At 41.4% G+C, this 25943-nt stretch overlaps 1 protein-coding gene across 8 annotated transcripts in view; it reads right to left on the bottom strand.

Moving 5' to 3' along the window:
* The window catches only part of ZNF423 (zinc finger protein 423), a 326267-nt gene that overhangs the window by 190207 nt on the left and 110117 nt on the right, over nt 1–25943 (bottom strand). For 6 of the 8 annotated variants that reach the window (XM_075118370.1, XM_048816600.2, XM_048816601.2 and 3 more), the window contains 2 exons: nt 25348–25548; nt 21518–21598 (listed from right to left, as the gene is read on the bottom strand). In XM_075118370.1, the coding sequence (XP_074974471.1) occupies nt 21518–21598; nt 25348–25548 (282 nt within the window). The remainder of the gene's footprint in view (nt 1–21517; nt 21599–25347; nt 25549–25943) is intronic. The other 2 variants (XM_048816603.2, XM_048816605.2) reach the window with 1 other exon arrangement.

The raw sequence follows: 25943 nt of genomic DNA, 5'->3' as shown, positions 1-25943 counted from the left end.
CCAGAAATTAGAAGAGAACTAGCAGTGGCTAAAAATCTCAAAAGTACCATGGTAGCAACACTACCTTCTGGCATCACATCCCATGTGCACCATCACACTGACTCTGTTTCAGCACTAGTATGTGACTAGCCATCATGCTCTTCTTTCAGCACTGTGCAGGTGAATGAGTACTGTGACACCACAGTAGCACTATCTACAGTCTATCTGCCCCTCCATACAGGCATACTGAGCCAATGGTACTGTGGGGTTGGGAGTCCAGTAGTCTTAGTTTTTATGTGCAGGATCCAGGTTCTTCTTCTGCTTTTCATTACACTAATAAACTTTCACAGCTTTATGAACTATTTCTGTCGGTGGGAGAGGGCAAGTCACTTTTAAAGCACAGATATAGTTATCATGGTGGTGTCATATGTGCACAGAGTGGAGAAGGAGGGCGCAGCATCCAGACTAAGGACTAGCATCACAAGCAAACTGCGTATGAAATTATGATAGCACAGTCGGCACTACTTTGATTTTAGACACAACCAAAACAAAAACTGACATTGAAATATGAATGATCTGGCAAACCACAACAGGTGGGACAACAGAGACTGTGGAGATTGTTCTCCATTTCCCCGCATGCTGGCCAGTGATGCAGTTAGCTGAGTGTACGGCAGGTCTGAGCCTCTAGCAGAAGCGGCCAAACTGAGAGCTGCCGTGAACCTCTGAGGTGAGCAAATCTGCCAAATCTGCCAAAAAGCACAGGACCCACCAAGGCAGAGGAGGAACTTTGTCACAATATGTATAGGAGATCATACAATTTTCACTTCCGGAAATCTATATCTATATATAACGGCTCTGAAGACTTGGGCCAAAATTTTCTAAAATAGGAGCCTAAAGTTAGGCTCTCAACCCCATATTTAGGCACAGGATTTTCAAAATGGCTGCGCACCCACAAATCCCATTGAAAATCTTGATCGTGGGGTTATCTAACTAGATTTCTTTCTCAGCAAGTAAAATACTTTGGAGCTCATTTTCAGAAGTGTGGCATGCCCATAGCTCCAGTTGACTTGCTGGAGTTCTGGGCACTCAGCATTTCTGAAAAATCAGGCCCCAAATGAATTATATAGCACTAGTAAGAATAAAAATATAGCAAGGCCTTTATTAGAATGGGCAGAATATCATAGGAACCAAACTCCCTTATCTATCAGCCCAGATAGTTGGAAATATCAAAGGAACACCATACAATTAAGTATTAGGAGCAAGTGGAATTGCAAGAGTCTTGTACAAAGAGTAGTATACAGATTAGCCACTACACACTTATCTGGTAATTCTTAGAAACATTGCAGAGGTGACTGTCATATAGATTTCACCACAGACACCTCTAGCTTTTCCAGAGGAATGGCAGCCATAGCTATTCTGAAAGGTTTTCTAAGAAATATATTTTTCTGCTTTAGCCAAGTATGACTCACTGTTCTGTACAGAACAAACAGCCAGCAGATACAGAAGCTTAAGGGTCAGAAAATGCTTAACTATCTCTAAGAGAGCTGTTTCCAGTGAGAGGTTCAGAACAGCTTTGAGAACCACACTCATGTTCAAAAACAATGCTAGAGAATGGGGCTGTGTGATGTTCAGCAGTACAGTTTCAATGGAAAAGATAGGGAGGTTAGTTTTGGCTTATGTGAGACATACCACCCCGTATTTCCTTTGAATGTGGGGTTTTAATTAATCTGAAAAACTGAAAGTGAGACTCAGCTGCAAATATCAGATTTTATCTGGGTTTAGTCAAAACCAAATGAAATGTGAGTTTTATATATTTTGTGGTTGAAGCTACTGAGGGACACCACGCTCTCCACAAGGGATCCTCTACTTTTAGTTCTTTTCCAAAGAGGAAGAGGCCCAGAGTCCTGCAACTCCCTCTCACGCATAATACATGTACACAAGTGCAACAACTATGTGGTAGAGGAAGGGGTGGCTGGTGAGCCTACCCCACCCACCTTGTATTATTGGGGAGCAGACATGTTGGCCCACTCCCTCTGTACCCTCCATTGACATCTGCAGAGGAGCAGTCATTCATCCTACACACCTGTTTAGCAGCAACAAAATAAGAAAATGCTGCTCTTCAACTCTGAACTTAAAGATGCCCCAGGAGGCACAGTGGGAACAGAATCACAAAGCCCCTGCCATCTACCATGGTGAATTTTGGAAGTCTCTGCCCCAGAATAAGTGGGATGGAAAGGTAGTAGTTGGACCAGAGAAGTGTTTGTGTGGGCATGTCCACAAAAAACATTTAGTTTGTGGCAACCTGGAATCTACCAGATAACTAGCCTGCCACATGCTAAGTGTCCATGTGGACCCTACTGACATGCACAAAAAGTTCCCTAATGCCCTTTGATCTAGTCCTGTTTCTCCAGACCCTCTTCCACACAGAAGACAACTAAAGTTTCCTATTCTGAAAAATCTAACCACGTCTGAGCAACAGGGACTAGTGACATTTACTTAATTTTTCTCATTTCCTATAAAACTAGAGCACACACACTTAACTTTCCTCTTACTCAAGAAATGCTTCAAATGTACAACACTGGGCAGGAGGGTTTTTAATACCAATAACTGAAAATGTGTATTTTATAAAAGACAATTGATATGGCATATCCATAGTCCTGCTACATAGTATCTACTCTATCAGAACATCCTTTGTTCTATAGCCCCATCCTATCACCTGGCAACTCAAAGGTGAAAAGCACTGAGACATGCTCCTGTCACAGGAGGGCTTTTCTCAAAAGACTCCCAAAGGGAAGAGTGACCATGGTTATACTAGATTCACTACTGGGTGAAGTGGCAGGGGAATTTTTACCCTTGTAGTCAACCTTGTCATGAATTTATGGAAATTGTCCCCACTCCTCTCCATTTACAGAGTGATAACAAGACACTATTCTCTGTCCAGCTTTAATCTGGGATGCAGGTGACTCATTTATTCCAAAACCTCTGTACCCATTTTTTCCCCTCTCTCAAACATTTTGCAACCTGTCATGACCCATGGCTCTTGAATCCAGGTTCACAGATATGCTCCAACCCTACACCTGGCAGCCTGCTGACAATGCTTACCTGGGACCCATGAAGCCCAGCCCCAGAGTGAGGCTCTGCCTCTGAGATCCAATTGGTGGAATCTTAGAGCACTTGATCAGCCCTCTGGCCCTACTTAAGCCAGCAGCAGGAAGAGGAAGCTATCAGAACAACTGAGCTCCACCCTGCTCTGGACCATGTGCCATGTGCTTCCCACTCCCCCAGCTTGATTTCCTGCCACCCCAATTTGGCAGGACTCCTGGCATCTGATTTGTGGCTCTGATCTTCAGTTTGTCTTTTGCCTCTGACCCTCTGGTATCCTGACCCAGCCTGACTCTAGTTCCTGACTCATAAGAACATAAGAACAGCCATATGGGTCAGACCAAAGGTCCATCTAGCCCAGTATCCTGTCTTCCGACAGTGACCAATGCCTGGTGCCCCAGAGGGAATGAACAGAACAGGTAATCATCAAGTGATCCATCCCCTGTCGCCCATTCCCAGCTTCTGGCAAACAGAGGCTAGGGACACCATCCCTGCCCATCCTGGCTACTAGGCATTGATGGACCTATCCTCCATGAACTTATCTAGTTCTTTTTTTGAACCCTGTTATCATAGGCGCCGAGTTTCTAATCTGCCTGGGGGGTGCTCCCTCCATCCCCCAGCTCTGCCCAGGCCCTGCCCACACTCTACTCCCACCTCACCCAGTTCCACCCACTCCCCCAAGCACACTGCACCCTCCCCCCAAGCGCTTCCTGACACAACAAAACAGCTGATCCACCGCAGGCAGGAGGCACTGGGAGGGTGCAGGAGGTGCTGATCAGTGGGGCCCGCCAGCAGGCAGGAGGCGCTGTGGGGCGGGGGAGGTTCTGGTAGGGGGGCTACTGGTGGGTGCTCAGCACCCACCATCTTTTTCCTGTGCGTGCTCCAGCCCCAGAGCACCCACGGAGTTGGTGCCTATGCCTGTTATAGTCTTGGCCTTTACAACATCCTCTGGTAAGGAGTTCCATAGGTTGTCTGTGGTTGTGGGAAGAAATACTTCCTTTTGTTTGTTTTAAACCTGCTGCCTATTAATTTCATTTGGTGACTCCTAGTTTGTGTGTTATGAGAAGGAGTAAATAACACTTCCTTATTTACTTTCTCCACACCAGTCATGATTTTATAGACCTCTACCATATCCCCCCTCAGTCATCTCTTTTCCAAGATGAAAAGTCCCAGTCTTATTAATCTCTCCTCACACGGAAGCCATCCCATACCCCTAAACATTTTTGTTGCCCTTTTCTGAACCTTTTCCAAGTCCAACATATCTTTTTTGAGATGGGGCGACCACATCTGCACACAGTATTCAAGATGTGGGCATACCATGGATTTATATAGAGGCAATATGATATTTTCTGTCTTATTAACCATCCCCTTCTTAATGTTTCCCAACATTCTGTTCATTTTTTTGACTGCCGCTTCACACTGAGTGGATGTTTTCAGAGAACTAGCCACAATGACTATATGATCTCTTTCTTGAATGGTAACAACTAATTTAGACCCCATCATTTTATATGTATAATTGGGATTATGTTTTCCAATGTGCATTACTTTGCATTTATCAACATTGAATTTCATCTGCCATTTTGTTGCCCAGTCACCCAGTTTTGAGAGATCCTTCTGTAGCTCTTCGTAGTCTGCCTGGGACGTAACTATCTTGAGTAGTTTTGTATCATTAATTTTGCCACCTCACTGTTTACCCCTTTTTCCAGATCATTTATGAATATGTTGAATAGGACTGGGCCGAGTGCAGACCCTTAGGGGACACCGCTATTTACCTCTCTCCATTCTGAAAACTGACCATTTATTCCTACCCTTTGTTTTCTATCTTTTAGCCAATTACGAATCCATGAGAGGACCTTCCCTCTTATCCCATAACAGCTTACTCTGCTGAAGAGCCTGTGGTAAGGGACTTTGTCAAAGGCTTTCTGAAAATCTAAGTACACTATATCCACTGGATTCCCCCTTGTCCACATGCTTGTTGACCCCCTCAAACAAGTCTAGTAGATTGGTGAGGCATGATTTCTCTTTACAAAAACCATGAGACTCTTCCCCAACAAGTTATGTTCATCTATGTGTCTGACAATTTTTTTCCACCAGCTTCCCCGGTACTGAAGTCAAGCTTACTGGGCTGTAATTGCCAGGATCACCTCTGGAGCCCTTTTTAAAAGTTAGTGTCACATTAGCTATCTTCCAATCATTTGATACAGGAGCTGATTTAAATGATAGGTTACAGACGACAGTTAGTAGTTCACATTTCACATTTGAGTTCCTTTGGAACTCTTGGGTGAATACCCATCTGGTCCTAGTGACTTATTCCTGTTTAGTTTATCAATTTGTTCCAAAATCCCTTCTAATGACACCTCAATCTGGTACAGTTCCTCAGATGTGTCACCTAAAAAGAATGGCTCAGGTTTGGGAATCTCCCTCACATCCTCAACCAGGAAGACCAATGCAAAGAATTCATTTAATTTCTCCACAATGGCCTTATCATCCTTGAGTGCTCCTTTAGCATCTCAATCGTCCAGTGGCCCCCTGGTTGTTTAGCAGGCTTCCTGCTTCTGAGGTATTTTAAAAAAATCTTGCTATTACTTTTTGAGTAAGAATGATAGAATCATTGAGTAAGAACACATAGAATCATAGGATTGGAAGGGTCCTCAAGAGGTCTTCTAGTCCAGTCTTCTGCACTCATGGAATCTAGATAATCCCTGACAGGTGTTTATCTAACCTGCTCTTAAAAAAATCTCCAAATGATGGAGATTCCACAACCTCCCTGAGCAATTTATTCTAGTGCTTAACCACCCTAACAGGAAGTTTTTCCTAATGTCCAACCTAAACTGCCCTTGCTGTAATTTAAGCCCATTGCTTCTTGTCCTATCCTCAGAGGTTAAGGAGAACAAGTTTTCTCCCTCCTCCTTGTAACAACCTTTTATGTACTTGAAAGCTGTTATATCTCCTCAGTCTTTTCTTCTCCAGACTAAACAAACCCAATTTTTCAATCTTCCTTCAGAGGTCATGTTTTCTAGACCTTTAATGATTTCTGTTGCTCGTCTGGACTGTCTCTAATTTGTCCTCATCTTTCCTGAAATGTAGCACCCAGAACTGGACACAATACTCCAGTTGAGGCCTAATCAGCCCAGAATAGGTTGGAAGAATTATGTCTCATGTCTTAGAATCATAGAATATCAGGGTTGGAAGGGGCCACAGGAGGTCATCTAGTCCAACCCCCTGCTCAAAGCAGGGCCAATCCCCAATTTTTGCCCCAGATCCCTAAATGGCCCCAGCACTCCTGCTAATACTGCTTGTTTTGCAAGTGTTACAATCCTGACTCATATTTAGCTTGTGATCCACTATGACCCCCAGATCCCTTTTTGCAGTATTCCTTCCTACGCAGTCATTTCCCATTTTGTATGTGTGTAGCTGATTATTTCCTTCCCAAGGGGAGTACTTTGCATTTGTCCTTATTGAATTTCATCCTCGGTTCTTTGGACCATTCTCCAGTTTGTCCAGATCATTTTGAATTTTAATCCTATCCTCCAAAGCACTTGCAACACTTCCCGGATTGATATTGTCCACAAACTTTATCAGTGTACTCGCTATGCATTATCTAAATCATTAACGAAGGTACAAAAGAACTGGACCCAGAACTGATCCCTGTGGAATCCCACTCAATATGCCCTTCCAGTTTGACTGTGAATGACTGATAACTACTCTCTGGGAACGCTTTTCCAACCAGTTTTGCACCCACCTTATAGTAGCTCCATCTAGGTTGTATTTGCCTAGTTTGTTTATGAGAAGGTCATGTAAAACAGTATCAAAAGCCTTATTAAAGTCAAGACATACCATATCTACCACTTCCCCCCATCCACAAGGCTTGTTACCCTGTCAAAGAAAGCTATTAGGTTGGTTTGACATGCTTTGTTCTTGACAAATCCATGCTGACTGTTACTTATCATCTTATTTATTTTCCAGGTATTTGCAAACTGATTGCTTAATTATTTGCTTCATTATTTCCTTCATTATCTTTCCAGGTACTGAAGTTAAGATGACAGATCTGTAATCCCCTAGGTTGTTCTTATTTCCCTTTTTATAAATGGGCACTATATTTGCCCTTTTCCAGTCCTCTGGAATCTCTTCCGTCTTCCATGACTATCTCCAGTTTGTCTCCTGCTGTCTGACTTTCCTTCCAGACAACTCTTGACTCCTCTCTCATGATTGCGGATTCTGACTACTAGGTCTGGTCTGGCCACGCATGACCTGGCCATGACAATTCCTCACAATATACAGTTAAGATCACAGTGTCAATACTACACAAACTGCCACTGAGCCCAACTTGTAGGCACTGCTAGAAAACACCAAATTAAATGTACATCACGTTAACATTTGCTCACATACATTGTAAATCCTCTGGTTTGTTATTAAAACACTCTCTCCCTGTGTCATGTATCAAACTGTATTAAAGTCATTGAAGACTCCTTCTCTTAAAGGCTTGGTCTTTCAGTCCCAGACCTCTTAGGAGGTCCTATTGAGGTCACTCCTATGGTTATTTCCTCATACTAGACTTAACAAGCCAGTTAACCATATATGAGAAACTACTGGCTTCTTTAAAAAGGAAGGCTGCTTACAAAGCTACAATATGATTTTCATGAACAACTAGGAAGCATTTGACAAATAAAAAGAGCTCTCTTCTGGAAATACTACTCCAGTAAGATTGCAAGATTAGAATCTCAGGTGAGTTACATGAAATAGGTACCTACCAGATGTATCCTATAAATGTATTCAACAGAAACATTCTTCTCTATCCACTGCCCAAGCTACTCATTTCTAAAAAGTGCCCATCCTGAAAGGAGGATCTCTAAAAAAAACTTGGCGAAGCTGTACAGATCTGAATCAGAGATAATGCCCTAGATTCTGTAGGACCACAAGACACACTAGGTCCACCCATGTTCTTATTGCATTTAATGATTCTACAGTGTTTTTATGAATTTGTAACAGATGTTTCTAAGTACTCTTGACCATTTCTCTCTCCTGAGGAATTTTGCAGTGGGATAACTCCAGATAATAACACAAACAAAGCTGTAACAGGCACTCTGGGATAAATCTTTAGACACTACATCTAAATATCCTCTGAAGACTTACAGTCTGGAATGACCCTGCCTGCAGATGTTTTTGAGCTTACCAGGGCCATACTGAAAAGCAAGACTGCTTATAGATAACTGCAAAGCTCCTTCTGAAAAAGACTGAGAGGAGAGTGAGATTCAAGCTGCAAGGTATGAAATCTAGGATGCCATGGAGCAGGATAATAGAGAGGATGGTGTGCGACAGCATGGCTCTGACTGTATGCAGAACTCAAAGACACTGAGAAGGGTTTTAGTGTGGGTTATGGCAGTGTTTCCCAGATATGGGATAATCCTAGAAGAGTGAGCACATAGGGCTTGATTGTGGCATGCAGACAGGCCTCTGAGCTGATTTAGTCTCAGCTTTCAATTTCTTTAAAAAGTCTCTAGCTTTCATGGTTGCAAATAAAATCTTCAAAATGAGAAGCAAGAGACATCTGCTTGAATTTGCAGAGAGCCTGAAACAATAGCTCTGAGGTAGGAACTGCTGTGTTCATTTCAGTGGCTGCTAACTCAGATGCCAATGACTGCTACTTCGATCTAATATTTTTCAAAAATCCTATTTATAGTACACAAGCCAAAGAGGGAAAAAGCCTTTTCCGTGCTGGAAACAGAAAACAACCAAAGAGCACAGTGCCAGCAACAAGGAAGGGGGAGCATTACATATTCTGCTTTTTTTTTTTCCTATCCCTTAAATGCTGGTCAAGAAGCAGCACTGAGGTCTCTGAGGAGACTGACTGCCCTCCTAGCCTCAGGGCAAATACTGTGACTGTTGCTGCTTTGGTAAATATAACAGAATGGGTAGGAGAGATTGATCAAAATGAAGGTGTGAGTGAAAACCCTGTCAGTGAATGCTCATGTGGGCATGTGCCCCCACACACACACACACTTCACCTACTTCCTAAGGTAGAGAGAGACGTGTGTGTGCACAGGACATGTGTTTCAGCCTTGTCCAGCTTTGCAGAGCAGCCCAGGACAGCAGCTGTGACATTCACAGAAATACAAACACACAGGCCCCAACACATCTAAAAAACCAGCCTAACTTCACATATCATCATAAAAGGAAGGGCAAGGGATATGAGTGTCTTCTTTGTCATCTTCCTTCTGGACATTTCTATTAACCCTTTTGTAGCATGGTTTGACTTTGCTTCACAAGTTCTAATTCTGAGGTACACTTGCTAAATACTGGCCCTGTTCCTGAGTAGGAGAGATCTATAGCTGAAGCATGCTCACCTAGTACAGACACAAACAAAAATAGCTTGGTAGTTCTAGCACAAAAGCTCTACTTAGCTTCATAAACTCATCATCAGTGGGCAATGTAGGTATCAGACTGGACACCACAAGCAATATAAATATATAATAGAACTTTTAAATGAGCAAAAAGACTAAACAAAAAAGATCTTTGACCTTCTTGATTTCTCTTGAGCTCATGTATACCATTATGGTCAGTAAGACAGCTAATGGAATGACATTGAAAGCGATAGCTATCCTGTAACAATTTTGGAAGCCAATTTGTACAGTAGTTGAGCAGTTAATAGTGTTAATCAGAATGATAACCTGTTAAAGTCTACATTTATGCAAATAACGTTTTGGCAGATCACACATACTTTAACAGCAAAACCGGCCAAGAGAAAATCTAAACGTCTTACAAATTTGCTGCTCTATTTTAATAATCTGTAAAATAATAGCATAAGACTATACCAATGATTGTTGGCACATCTGAAGACAAAACATACTTGCATAAAAAAAAGTTAGTCAAAAATTAATCTTGGTCTTCTCAAACAAATAAATGAACAATTTGTTCAACTCTTAACTTTTACAAAGTAAGGATTAATCTCTACAGCTAAATCCAATCTGTGGCTTTATCTTTTTAACAAGAACTTAGCATTTCTTACAGACCTTCCTAAAACAGGCAACATTTGCAGAACAAGGAAAACAGCAGAAACCTCAAATTGTCCATGTTCCTGAAAGTAACATATGTAAAATAAAAACAGAAGACAATCATTTATTGATAAGACCAGGCCCACGCTGGATGAGAAAAAACTGCAGTTCGGGATGAAAAGAATTTAGGATGGTTTTGATTTTGTAAAATCTCAAACGGAAAGCATTTGCTTTACAAAAGAAAGGATCAGACATCCTTTGGATCTAGGCCCCATTTAAGCTGAACCATCAGAATTAGGCGAAAGAAACAGAGGTTTGGGTGAATGGTCATCAATTGTGGTTTAAATGTCTTTCTAGATGCAGTAAAAATATCAAGATGTGCTTGTACTCTTAATTTGAACTCTGTTGATGCACAGAATGCCATCATTAAATTTGCCATTAGATGTTCTACTGCATCTTTGGAAAAATAAGGTGTGAATATGTACTCCCAGCCTCAGGTTGCAGTGGAAAAAAGGGATCTTCAAATATTCAAAAGATTCAGACTGGTATAACTCTTTTCATTAAGCAAAATTGCCCATATCAGCCTGTCCCTGAATTTCGCAAATCAATAAAGTTTTATGCACATGGACTTTAAATTCTGTTAACATGTTAGTGTATATATAAACATATACACATCTAGGTAAATTTTTGTTCTTTAGACATTTTTCCTTCAGATACAAATTTATTTTTTTAATGAATATGCAGGTGTCCTGTTCTCATATAAAGCTTTCAGTATAAAATATTGTCATTGACTAATTCCAAGTTTAATAAAAACAAAATATTTTGGATCACAAACACATTTTTTTGTTGTGCTTGTCCCTTCTTCTGATAGCAAATCTTTACCTTCTCATGATTCCCATCCATTAAGAGGGGGAAAGATTTTTTTAAAATATAGAAGTCCGAAGTTTTACAGCAACTCTTTTTCCTGGAGTCAACATAAGCAAGCACTGAAGCCTCCGCAGTGAAAACAGGATTCTCCCCTCCTCCCTCTCCTTTTTCTCCCTACTGAATGCCATGGCCTTCACTCAACCAAAGGAAATGAAAGACACACTGAGACAACAGCATCACGTGGGTGAAGGTCAGATTGCTTTTCAGCTGTGTGATGCAGTTTTATCACCCTCAGGACAAAAGTTAAGCCCTTCCTCTCTCTCTTTTTTTTTTTTTAATTTTTTTAATTTCATGTCTGTTTTAACAAAGCAACTTATTTTTCCCTGAAATTTTGGTTAAGATCCATTCCTCCAAAATTGTCAAATATGCAGGAACGTGAACTAATTCAAAACATTTGTGGGTGTCTTCCTCAACAAAGTAAAAGCCAAAGTCCAGACACTAATATTCTTATCAACGGCCTTCCACTATTCCCTGCATACGTATACTGGCACCTTTAAAGGACAGAGGTGTCCACAGTGACATTCCCTGACAGCAAAACACACTTGGATACAGCGGCAGGCTGCTCATCAACTATCCTGGTCACTGGGAGAGGAGCATTTGCTCTCTCAAATGGGGCAAGTTCACAAATCCACTTCCATTTCCCACCCACCCTGTTCTCAGAGTGGTCAAGCACTCTGCGAATTGAACCTGCTGCCTGTCACTTTATGATCCAGATATTCACAGACACTTACTGTGGCAGCAATTGTCAAACCAGTCAGCATTGTTCAGACCCGAATTGCATTTTTCTCAACTGCAGTAGGACTCGCAAACACACCCTCCCAATTTTCTGTGCAGACAGACTGTCTTCATTTTTCTTCTTGGCTGATGCCCCTCCCCACAAAGTAATAATGTCATTTTCAATGCAGCCAATTTTATCCAGTTAACGCTATGAAATAACTGTTCAACACTACATGAATCATTTTATCATCTGTGATTTTTTTACTGATGCTGGCATTTGTGGAGTTTAAACTATTGGCCAGAAAACTCAAGCAATATTTTTCCTTAAGCTAGTACAGAAGTTAAGATATAACTTCTACTAGCTTCCTTCTCCAATCAGGATCAGAATCTTAGTGTGCTAGGTGCTGTTCAAATACCTAGAGCGAAACAATCCCTACCCTGGAGATCTCAGAATCTAACTTGATACAGGACACATGTGTAACAAAAAAAAAAAGAAAAAAAAAAGAAAAAAAAAAGAAAAAAAAAAGAAAAGAAAAAGAATGGGGAGGCTGGAGTAAAGATGATTGTGATAAGATCAAGTGGGTTAGTTCTGTGCATGGCTTGATGTTTCAGAATCATTCGACAATATGTTTGATTTTTAAAACAAACAAATTAATCAATAATACCAGGTATCTCTAACTCCTCTCAACCCAGCCAAGCCAGCTGACAATCTAGCCACCATTTGTTGGCTGATTCCTTGCAAGCATCTTGAGGAAGGTTTTGAAAGAGGAGATGGTGGTGGATTTGTGGATCAGTTCAAGATTAGGGCTGCCAACCCTCCAGGATTGTCCTAGAGTCTCCAGGAATTAAAGATTAATCTTTAATTAAAGATAATGTCATGTGATGAAACCTCCAGGATTTCATCCAACCAAAGTTGGCAACTCTATCTCAAGATTCATAGAAGGTGCTCCAGTCACACAGAGCATCGTGGAAAAAAGCTTAGAGACAAACATGGAAGAAGACAACAAATGGGTATTCAAGGCCTTCGTCACTGGCACAGTGAAAAGGAAAGGGGCAACTCAATAAGAGACAAGAGCAGATGTATAGAGTAGGGAGGGAGGGAGCTTTGAGGAGCCTTGAAAGCCAAAAAGCTTGGATGTAATTAGGTGGTCAGAATGATGGGCAAGGAAGACAAGATAGGGAAAGGTTTCAGAGTAACAGCCGTGTTAGTCTGTATTCGCAAAAAGAAAAGGGAGTACTTGTGGCACCTTAGAGACTAACCAATTTATTTGAGCATAAGCTTTCATGAGCTACAGCTCACTTCATCGGATGCAAGATAGGGAAAGCAATTGTGTTTCATGTGGATTGGACAGGAGGCATGTGATAACAGGGTGGCCAGAGGAGAGGAAGCTACAGTAAGCAAGAACTGAGATAATGACGGCCTTGAGAAAAGTAAAGCAAGGAGGTGGACATCAAAGAGAGAGAGCCCCTTGCTGGAATTACAAAGACAATAAGAAGGAGCAGGTGGACCAGCCAAAGACAGCACTCAAGGAATGCACTGAGAGAGCCAGGAGAACTCAATATTACAAAAGCCAAGGTCAGACAAGATGTTGACAAAGAGATAAGTTTGAGGATCATCATAAATGAATATTAGGAAAAAAAGTGAGGAAGGCACTTCATAAACTACTTTTTATCTCATATTAACATACCAGAGCAACATGATAAAGGGTTTTGTTGTTGTTTTAATGCATACAGATATGACATTGATTGGTACAATTCAAATTTCCAAATAAATTCCTTTCAATTGGAATAAATCACCTGTATTCAAGTCAATGAAATGTGGATGCCTAACTCCTTTAGAAAATCCATCTGCTAAAAGAGTGGTCCTTCTAAAAGGAATGATGGTCTAGTGTTTAGGACCATGCTCCTAGACGAGGACATCAAGACCAGGGATCAAATCCCTGCTCCACCAAAGACTTCCTGTGTGACCCTGGACAACTCATTAATTGTGTGCCTCAGTTTCCTCTCTATAAAATGGGTATAATAGTACTTCCCTACCTTACAAGGATGTAGTCAGGATAAATGCACTGAAGATTGTGAGGTGCTCAAATTCTACAGGGGGCTATACAAGTGTCTAGAATAGACTGAAAATGCCAACCTGCATTTTTTCATTAACTATGGCAAAAGAAAGTATGTAGTAATAAACTAGTAATCTCCATAACCCTGTCTGTCTTGCAATTGTCTTTTATTATTACTGTTAATTTCATAAGTATATTGTTGCTTCCACTTAAGAGGTTCTCAACCACAGTGACTTTAAAAACGAGAGACTCAGTACAGTCATTGCTAGAAAAAGGAATGACTCCTGAAAATGCACTGTCATGCTATACAAGAGAGCTGAAATGGGCTCTGAAAACAAGATTGGATGGTTAAGCAGAAAGTGGAAATGAGGTCTAGAGCCTTTCACCACCAGATTACCAGTTCAAATCCAGCCCAAATTGCCTGAATGTTGTTACTATAAAATAGATGAGTTTGATGGTCTCAGACTAGTCCCAATGGACATAAGTTCATACTTAGAACAAGGTACAACTACACTAACTGGTACTCTAGTTGGCAGAAGCCAGATGTGGCTCCCCTCTACAGGCAGTCCCTTCAGGTGAGGGATTGAGGCACAGTGATCAGCCACACCATCAAGGGCTCGTTCACCTGCACATCTACTAATGTGATATATGCAGTCATGTGCCAACAATGCCCCTCTGCCGTGCACATTGGCCAAACCGGACAGTCTCTACGCAAAAGAATAAATGGACACAAATCTAACATCAAGAATTATAACATTCAAAAACCAGTAGGAGAATACTTCAATCTCCCTGGTCAATCAATAACAGACATAAAAGTGGCAATTCTTCAACAAAAAAAACTTCAAAAACAGACTCCACGAGAAACTGCAGAACTGGAATTAATTTGCAAACGGACACCATCAAATTAGGCCTGAATAAAGACTGGGAGTCGATGGGTCACTGCAAAAACTAATTTCCCCCTGCTGATACTCACATCTTCTTGTCAACTGTTTGAAATGGACCACCTTGATTACATTGGCCTCATTAGCACTACAAAAGTGATTTCCACCCCTTCTTGTGAACTGTCTAGAATAGCCCACTTCCACCTTAATTGAATTGGCTTGTTAGCACCAAACCCCACCTTGGTAAGGCAACTCCCATCTTTTCATATGCTGTGTATTTATACCTCCCTTCTGTATATTCTACTCCATGCATCTGATGGAGTGGGTTTTAGCCCACGAAAGCTTATGCACAAATAAATTTGTTAGTCCCTAAGGTGCCACAAGGACTCCTCATTGTTTTTGCTGATACAGACTCATACGGCTACCCCTCTGAAATCAGTGATGGGAGAGTTTGTACTATTGCAACCTATGCTGAAATGATTCTCTCAGTAGGGAGAAGAATCCAGTCTTCGGGGATGTCAGTCCAGCACCTCCCACCAATATTAGATTCACATAAAAAGAGTTTTTAAAAAGTAAAAAAATTCTTGGTTGTAAAAGAAGCTGGTTCAATGGACGTAAAAGACGAGAAATAGGTAAAAAAGTAATAAAAAAGGTAATAAGAAAAGGGCTTGTCTACACTACTCCAGTTTGGACAATGGGACATGAACAGTTGTGTGCACTGAAGTGCTGCACTGTAACTCCCCCGTGTGGATGCTGTGGGCACAGATTAAAAGGTTCCTAGTTTGCATTAATGTAATCCTATTTGAAGAGGATTATATTTATGCAAACTAGGAACCTTTTAATCTGTGCCCACAGTGACCACACGGGAGAGTAGCAGTGCAGCATTTTGGTGCACACTGCTATTCATGCCTCCATAGTGCAGAGCAATGTAGACAAGCCCAGAGACAGTTAGGGAACACGAAAAGAAATGAAAGGCACAGAGAAGACTGAGGAGGTATTTGTTATGGGGCACACATAGAAAATGAAACTGCAGAGCCCAAGTCTTCCTCAGTCTTCTCCAGCTGGGCTGCTTCATTCCATTCCCACTGACTTTGAAATACTTCTGCCTCTTATACACCCCATCAAAAAGACAGGAGGCAGCAGAGGTTTCCTCAAAGCAGGGTGCAGTGAAGAGCAGGCTGTCAGCTGGCAAAAAAAACAAAACGTATCAGCCAGCCCCTGAAGGCCAGCATCAAGGGCAGGCTGAGCTCTGAGTTCCTTAAACTCAGAAGTCACTAAAGAGGATGCCCTAGCTAACCACCTGAAAGCTGGGCATCTGAAGAAGACCAAGCCATGCTGGCTAGTTTCCCTTAAGCCAGCCGGCACTGGGGGGAGGCTGCATTCTGGCTTCCCCATGCCTGGAGCACAGTGAACAACATGCCAGCTGTGTCTGTAGACAAGCCAAGTTTAATGAGGCTACAACAAAAGCATTCACGTGTCTACTACCGAGTATCTATGCTTTTTGCTACAGTTAGTCAAAAAACAGGAGACAAATTTTTGAAAACATTCATACATTTCCTCCCCCATCTTTTTACTGAAATTTCTATGTTGAAAAATTTTCTGACCATTTCTACTTTTTAAACTCAAAGACATGAACCTGAGAGAGGCTTTTTTCCCTCAGCATTTTTGATGAAAAAACTGTGCTCGGTGATGAATGCGTGAAATACACTACTCGTTGCTTTTCTTCTTCGTAAATACTGAAGACTTAATTGTGACTCCTGCTGTGAAGACAGAGAGAACCTTTCTGTGTCCGTCCCCCCCACAGTGCTCCCACTTAGAGGAAGGTATAATCCATCTCCCACTAGTGGGGAGATGGCCATAGCCTGCCACTTCCCCCATGCTAGGACAGACATGCTAGGGTTTACCGCTGGTCTGCTATTAAGAGGATATATTTTATCTGCTCGCTGTTTTACAGACAATGTCAATTGGCAGTAACCCATAACAGTTCTCTATTTATAACATGTCTCAAGTCTCCTTCTCTTTTTTGCGGGGAACAAGGGGAGAACTGTAAAGAAGGATTGCGACAAGACAACCCTCAGATCAGATCTGCTTGAACTCAGCCAATCTGGTTTCTGCACAGAAACTGCACTGATTGGTGATTTCTTGGTGATGGATGCAGATCAAGTGGCCATGCAGATTTCTTTAGCTCTGTCAGGTACCTTCAATACCATGTATTACGAGCTATTGTTTACACGTCTGCAGTCCCGAGCAGGAATAGATGGAGTTGCTCCAATTCTTTCTTTCTGAGAGTAAAAGTAGTAGAGGGCAGCTGCTCAGAGCTGTCTCACATGGTTCAGTCTAGCCATTCACATTGTCAGAAGAGTGTATGAGGCCGTTAGGAGATGGGATAAGATGCCTTCAGAATTCTGAAGACAAGCAGATCTATATCTCAATTTCATTGCTCTGCTCTGGTTGAGACAGGGGGTTGGATATGGGCAATCTACCTGAAGCTGAATCCGGACAAGACTGAGGGACAGTCAGGAGGTTGGAGAAAGAAATTAGAAAAAAATATTGAACACTCTATTCGCTCCCTTGGTTGGGAGGGTACACCTGCCATTCTTTACTCACATTTGCATTTTGAAGATTGTGTAAGACCACAACAGATTTAGATTATCAGGGAGCAGTTATGGCCAAAACTGGTTTCTCCCATCTGCACTTGACAAGAAAGGCACAGCCTTTACTTTGGGATGTGAACTCTGCTATAGTAATCCAGCTTTTGTCAATTTGAAATTAGGCAACTGCCATGTGCACTCCATGGAGCTAAGAGAACAGAGTTTAAGATCACTTTAAAACATAAGGTAGCGCAGAAAATAGCTTCTGTTGGTTCAAATGGCTTCCACTGGAAGCATGGTTGTCTGTACACAGTCCTGACTGATTTCAGAGTAACAGCCGTGTTAGTCTGTATTCGCAAAAAGAAAAGGAATACTTGTGGCACCTTAGAGACTAACCAATTTATCTGAGCATGAGCTTTCGTGAGCTACAGCTCACTTCATCGGATGCATACTGTGGAAACTGCAGAAGACATTATATATACAGAGACCATGAAACAATACCTCCTCCCACCCCACTCTCCTGCTGGTAATAGCTTATCTGACATTTTCTGACTTGAGCTTTAAAGTATCAGTTGTTATCAGTGAATGGTTTGGACCCTGTCTACCCGAAAGACATCCACTACTCTCTGCAAGAGATACTCTGACACAGCTGCAATCAGTGATTCTGGAACTCACTCCCTCTCTCTTATTCCCAAATATTTATTATTCATTTAAGTGTATAAAACAACCAAAACTAATTACTTGATGATTACCTGTTCTGTTCATTCCCTCTGGGGCACTTGGCATTGGCAAATGTCAGCAGACAGGATACTGGGCTAGATGGACCTTTGATCTGACCCAGTATGGCCGTTCTTATGTTATATTCTAATGTGCCCCCAACTCAGGCTTAGGTAGGGTGACCAAATATCCCGATATTATCGGAATTGTCCGGATCTTAGGGGCTTTGTCTTATATACGCAACTATTACTGGCCTGTCCCCTGGGGAAAAAAAATTGTCCCGATTTTTCACATTTACTATCTGGTCACCGTGGTCTTAGGGCACCATCCCCTCCCATAATGTCATTAACAATCAACAAAGCAGATAACAGACTATATAAAAATAAAAATTCCCCAGCCTGCGTTAAATCTTTAAACGTCTCCCATGGGGGGTTGGGGGGGGGGAACCTCACAAAAGGCCTCTCACAGCATTAAACAACCGCCCCTCCAGCCCTTCCCAAGGTGCTCTGGAGAAAAGCTGGTCCCAGCAGTATGTTCACAAAGTAAACAGATCAGGGCTCTAGCCGAGCTTGGTGGGGAAGTGATTTCCAGAGTCAATGGGCCTTCACAAAGAACACCCTGCCAGTAGTTCCCTTTCATTAATATTGAGAAAGCTCCGGTTCAAGTGATTCTGCTGATCGCAACGGCAGAAGCACGACCTGAGGACAGAGGTGGTCTTTTGGGTAGCCTGGTATCAAACCATTGAGAGCTTTGAAGATCAAACCCAATACCCATCTACAAACTCACAGGCAACCAGTGCAATCCCGAGAACACCAGAGGTATGTGCTCTCTGAGTGAAACCTTGTTTAATAGGTGCATCCTGCACCCATCTTCATTCTGGTTGATTGCTTTGCATTTTGTGGGTTGAGGTCATTGGTGCGGATGGGTTGGTTGTGATATTTTATCTATAGCCTTTTAAATGTATGCACCACTGCCTAGAGTTATGGACAGGCAATTTTTTTAAAACAGATAAATAAATCAGTATTAAAAAATAAATAATTCCTTATTGAAGTTCCACACAATCAAGCTAACACATCCTACCATTATTTCCAGCTCAAATGACTGGCCCTCATTGGGCCCTTTGATGAAAAAACAAGGTAAAAGGACTTTGCTTGTGTGAAAATGAGCTACAGCACATTCAAGTGTGGTGAAGACATTATCATCCCTAAGAAGAGTTTGAGTAGCCAGGCCATCCACCTAGCCAGGCCATCACCAGTTATTTCTGGCTCTTCGGGGGTTGATGGGAGTCGTAGACGTGGCTCATTATTCCCACCCCTTATATGGAACCATGCAGGCCACACAACTCTTTATTTGTGAGAACAATATCACCATTCTTCCTCCTGCCCCAACATGTTCACCTGGAGAGACCCACCACAGAGATCCCATCTGCAATGCACTGTGTGGTGGGCATGAAGCGCTCTTGTATGGGCTCTCCCCTGCTTTGCTGCCCGCACACCTGTGCGGCAGGAAGCATTATTTCTGCTGCCTTTGACCCTTTATGCCTGAGTAAACGGTCCCAGAATTTGACACTTCACGGTGAACAACCCTAATTTTAGATTCAAATGTATCCCCCTCCCACCCAGGTATGGTCAATTGGCAGCACTGCTACAGACCTAGAAAACCAATATTACAGAAAATGCCAAAGAAACAATTTCTACATCATTTTAGCATTTAGCATTTTAGCATCCTCCACTACTCCCTTTCCTATGCAATAGCCCGCAGTTTGAGTCTACATCCCAGACCTGGACCCAGGCAGACTCTATGGTAATGCCACCTACCTTCAACTGCAGAAAGGTTCTTGGGACTGCTGGAAAGCAACACTGTCAGGAATCATGACATTTTGAAAAGCTTTTATAAACATTCCTAATTCATTAAATACTATATCAGGACAACCTTCGGATTGAGAGATTCCCATATGGGCACATACATATACTCTGAAACACGCCCCCTGCCCCCCATTCCCCATCCTTAAACAGAACCACACCACATGTCCCTCTGGCACACTGAATGAGTGAAAATCTTACAAGTTCTAGTTTGAATATACTTAAGCAGCAGCTCAAGAAATATATTTCACAGAAAGCTCAACTAAACTGCTGATACTTCAAAGGTTAGCATATGCGTTATTTATCATCAGATTTGTAACTGAGTTTTTGCTCAGTTCCAGCTGCAGATTCAGACATTGCAATACATTTTATGTAATGTAGTAAAGAATATTAAAGAGATGGTTACATTTCACTGTGGATTTAAACAGGAAGCTGGAGGGGGCTTGTACCACATTGGCAGAGTAACCTACTGATGTGCTTTTTATAGGAGTCCTGAAAAGAACTTCTTCAAAGTCTGAATGAAAACCAGCCCCATACACTTAAATAATATCTGTGTAACAGGAATCCGCTATGCTAGACCCTCAGACATTCCAGCCAGAACTCAGCCTAAGAATATCTTGGCACTTCAAGTGAGAAGTGGAGCCCCCTCAACACTGACTTCTCAGAACCTCACAGGATGAGGCTCCTTTCATCCCTGCAGTGATAGTGTGAAAAGTCAATCAGACTGTATTTTGTATTCATTCCAGTGACTGCATATACAGAATACAGGGCCAAAATCAAAATGCCTAGTCATCAAGGACAGCAGAGGCTGCCCCAGCACGTTATTATCTTCCCTGTACATCTCATCTGGAGGTGTTATTACCTGCAACACAAAAAGTTTGCGCTAACAGCCCTTCAAGCATCATGATGATAAACATTTAACTGTCCCAGTGCCCACTTTCACGTCCTTATGCTGAAAAATGAGCACTCTAAGGGAAGACGTTTGTTTCTACACTGTTTGGCAATGTTACCAGGGCTTTTCTGGTGCCAATTTTAATATGCTCCTGTGGAAAGCAGGAAAAATGACTTTCAGCACCACACACATACACAAAGGAAATCTATTACCCTTTTTACTTTAAAACACTAGCCAGGTTAACAGAAAGCGACTGGGTTCTGGGAAAGGAAAGAGCACTCAGACTGAATCACAACATAGTAATTAGGGCCAGTAGGTCATTAAAGCCACAGCTGTATAAACTAGGGCTGTAATTAACTTTCTATACTGCTTTTACACAACAGCATTTCAGTTTCTTCTGTGAAGGGGGGGGGATCAGTTATATTAAAAAAGAAAAGAAAAATAAACCCTGAAATGCCAATCAAGTGCAGCAAACCATTGTATATTTTGCAGGGAGGAGGGAAGCATGTAAGAAGTGTGTTTTTGTAAGTGTGAAATACAAAGTACTACATAAGAATTATATTCATGAGATGTAGTCAGAAGGTTTGCAAGCTGCCATATAGTGGCTGTTTGGTGAGCTTCCTGTATATACAGTTGCAAGTCAATTACTGTTCTCTGTAGAAGGTGAATACAAGAAAATGAAAAATTATACACTAGCATGAAACAGTTACAATACCTCATTTAAAATGTAAGCCTAGTGAACAAGTTACAGGGCATTAAAAGGAGCAACGGCAAGACTTTAATTATAAACTAGTTCCTACCGTACAGTAGTTTAGAAAAATCAGCCACTTCCAAGCTGGCAATTTCCATATATAGCTCTGCTGCTGTTTGAAACAGACAACCTGTAAAGTTATCAACAACAGAAGAGGACCTCATGAAATGCTCAGGGACCCCAATGTAACCTACTACTGTCCAGTTCATTGATGTGCTAATGTGCTAAAAAAACACTCCATATTCAGTTGAGAAACTGAAAAGAGAGAGAGTAATTTACAAATAGACACTGACCATGGGGGAGGGCAGCGCGGGAGGGGAACATGGGTGAAGGAGGCAAAAATAAAGGGAAGCTGGAGCTGTATTTTTAGTCTGAGAAAAGTGCTAAAATCCTGAAGGGAAAATCATGCATGCAGATAAACAACAACAGAATCACGCATAGCAAAGCTTGGGGCTTCTCAGCCACTCTTCATCAGATAAGAAATAACAGCATCAGCCAAAAACACAAATACACTGCTGAATAGTTGCTTGAAGCATGCGGCTTTTGCTACTGGCCAGAGGGGACATGATGATTTGTAAATCCAAGTTTGAATTATATTATTGTCAACAATCCAAAGTATAACAGCCATGGTCAAAAAATATTTGTTTTCTAAAAAAGGAGTGGCAAGTCTGTCATGGGTGCCAATTCTTGGTTCTCTCTAAGTAAGAGGAAGGGGAGGTAATTTCAAAAACTCAAGACATCTAATGTATATATGCCCAGCAGTCTCATTCATTTTGGAAGGCATTTTTAGAACTACCTTCTAATTGGCTTAAGGATCATTTCCAAGGTCTGACTTCTTAATTGGTTTTTTGGAGGGAGGAAAAGAAGAAACATGATGCCACCTCTCTGGAAGTTGCCCCCACTTAAACCCATGTCAGAATCCCAGTAGAAACTCCAAATCTATAACCTACAATCTCAGACATCAAGCAAGAGTAACAGACATAAAAGGCACCTAATTCTGTCAGAAAGAGAACATCTACTTGTCACTGACATCAAAAAGAAAACCACACATTTATGTTACAAGAGATGTCTACATTTCAATGATGCTTTGTCCTGAAAGAAACAAGCTTGAAGTACATGAAAAGGCAAAGGGGGAAAATGGCTGTTTGCTACTTCCTTCCATGTCAGAGAAGGTGCTTTCAAAGTGTATTATAACTTTAGTGTACTGTAATGAATTTCTAAGGGAGTCCAATGAAATAGATGGATTTTCCTATTCTTTGGAGTGATCTTGTCTAATCTTGCAATACTCCTGAGTTGCAAGGTCTTCCTAACTTCAGTATCCCATAGGAAGTCATTAGTTATGTTCTATTACCACCTTTGTAGTATTATCAGCACAAATATTGCCTGTATTGATCTGGACCCACATATACTATTGAAAACATTGCTTCAAATTAAGATACGAAATCCTTACTTGCCAAGAGATAGACACTACCTTACAATCTTGTATGTCAGGCACTACAAATAAAAGAAGTGGAGTATATGAAAGAACACTATCATGTAGCTTATTTTATAGGGTAATATTTTTAACACATCTTATTTTCTAATGCTGAAAGATTTTTACCCTGATCGTTTTCTGTTGAACTTAGCATAGATTTGTTTTCCCTGTGCTTTAAATGAAACATTTTTACTTTTGTCAAACAACTTAGGGCACGTCTACACTTGAAATTTGTTTCTGATTAAGACAGAATACAAATTTAAAGTGTGATAGCTATTCCTGAAGATTAGCATAACTTCCAGAATAAGAGCGTCCACACATGGAGTTAATCAAGAACAGTTAATCAGGAACAATTCCATGTGTCCTTATACGATGCCTTTTGATGCCAAAATGTCTTCCCTTTTGTACCAGCGTGATGGACGAAGACAGCACAGTCATGAATAGTATTAACTGCAATTCAAAAATCAGGAGTTGGAGCCTGATATACAGTGTCATGGTAGGTCCCACAAAAATACAGAATTTATTTTTATTCTCACTAATGTAATTATAAATTTTTGAATAAATTAAAATTGGGCCCTGAAAATACTGACACTAAACGTCATTTTCTTTTTATATATTTTGGCACACCTTTTTAAGCCCATTTTTATGAACAAAGGAATATGCCCCCTTTCAAGTGGCTGCTTTTGCACTTAGACACTGGGTGACTGCCTGCTCTAACAGAACTTTACACATGCACAGCATCTTTAAACATTTGCCTGTCTTCATTTTGAGTGTACAAATGGCTGTACCAGCTGTGCGCCTCTGCCTTCCTTTTCGGAAGTTGTGGCCTTCGACAATGTTTATGTAGTTTTTGGCTACTCCTTCAGGCAGTCAGGTATGACCAAACAATGTCATCCACAGACTATCAATGCTTCAGTGCATGTTAAAGAATCTCTGCATCACTACTACCATGGCTGTCAGCCTGTGGATAGTAACCTTGAGGTAGATCGTCTGAAGGTTTTGATGGGGCCTCAGGTTTGCTCCCTCGCCTCTGCCCAGTACTTGCAGAACAAGAACTGCGCCGATTCTAGGAGGCATATTCAGGAGGCAGGGCAGGAAGCAGAGGAACCAGTACTTGACATATTTAAGATTGCAATCCCCGTCCACCTGCAGCACAGAAGAGAACTTACCATCCCTCCCAGCAGGTAGAAATGGGTAAAAGAGGGAACTTACGTCTCCAACCAGCCATAAGAGGGCAAGGAAGAGAGCTACAGGCCTGGGTTCAAGACAGCCCAACCATGAGCCCCATGAAGTGTCAAAGGAACAAAGGGCAGACTAAACCAGCATATCTGGGAAGCTGCAGGTATCTCAACCTATCTGATACACTTCCTGTAGCATAATTTTTAGTTGTGCCCAGCTAGGGGGCGGGAGGGAGGAGAAGACATGACACAAACTATTTATCAGACAAATGAAGGAGGCCAGGGGAGGAAGATGCACTTGAGAGGAAGATGACTGAAGGTTTGAGGATCGATCTAAAGGAGAGAGGAAGCTTCCTTCTGTGGCTGAAGACCTAGCCAGTCTCCACACAGAAGAACTGGCACAAAAGATCTTGGATGTGACTTGTGGGAAAAAGTGACGGCTGAATATTGCATTCTGGGAAGGATAAGGATGGAGACCTCTAGTCTCATGAACATGCTCTGTCTCGCTCGCCTAATATCTTTTTTTACATCTTTGGTTAGATGGAGATCCTGCAAAGATATTTACCGTAGGCAGTAAATCAGTTTAACATGATCTGTAGAATACCTGCTGGTTTCCCCGTCATAGAAAGTGCCATGTAAGAGCAATATATGTTGCAATTGTTCACATCAATGCTCTGAGCTCATTCTCTCTTTTCAGAAAATAAAATCAAGATCAGTTTGTGATGACACCCATCACCATCTCCTTAAACTTCAAAAGGAAATGCAGTAATGACCCATTAAGCGGTAGTATGACCCTTGTTTAGTGTGGGATTACAAATCTCATCCTAAAACTTAATCTCAGAAATTGTCATGTCCACTTAAGGGGTTCAGAGGACTTTAGTGTCTCTCTTCCCTAGAATTTTGCACACTTAAATCATTTAACTTTGAACTAACCACCTTCCTCCATTTGAAGGGGAAAAAAAACAGTCTAAAACTTTTGGCGCTAATAAAAAACAACAACATTTTTATCCAGCATAATTACTGACAAATTCCAATTGGAAAGCTGTTGCTTTTATTTTAATTTTATTAAAGAAGTGAACAAAGGCTACCCAAGGCATCACAATAAAATTACATTAACTGTAAAATTACATTATTAATTCTTTAATCTCACTTGAGGCCTCAAGCTGTTGCTATGTCCAATTACCCAGCTAACCACCTGTCAGAATTGTAAAGCTAGTTTAACATTACCTCCAGGACAGTGGTGTGCTCTATGTTCAGTCAGGTCTGCCAGTGAATCGAAGTCCTGCTGACAGTTATCGCAGGTGTAAATTGACTCATCCTCCATGTCTTCATCTTCCTCATTTCTCTCTTCCTGACTCGTCACGCTGTTCCTCTCTTCCAGGGCCCGGCTGTCTTTCACCTCATTCTCCAGCTCTCCTCCTAGGCCTCCTGCCAACAGGAAGAATATACTCCACTGTAAGTTTTAGGGGTCTGAGGAAAAAAATTTAAAGAAATGGTCTTGCATCTATTAGATATTTAATTACCCTAGCTCTCACTTCACATTATTCCTGACACCTCTCATTATATTAATGTTTTTTGTATCATGCAGTTTAACAACTTTCAATTGTATTCTTTAATATTTGGTGTGAATCCTCCAAAGATACTTTCTTCTAATCTTCTTTAGTGTGTGTATGGTAGGAACCTCTAGGTCTCCATCATACCAACCTGTTAGCATTTCATTATTTGAAGCAGATTCACAGCACGTTACAAACTGGCAAGGTTAATTATTGACTGTTAAGAAAGTTAAGTGCTGGATTTTAATTCTTTATTTCCCGTGGCTCCCC

Source organism: Caretta caretta, chromosome 12 (assembly GCF_965140235.1).
Source record: "Caretta caretta isolate rCarCar2 chromosome 12, rCarCar1.hap1, whole genome shotgun sequence".
In the NCBI taxonomy this organism is placed as follows: Eukaryota; Metazoa; Chordata; order Testudines; family Cheloniidae; genus Caretta; species Caretta caretta.
This window is presented reverse-complemented; position numbering and strand designations above follow the sequence as displayed.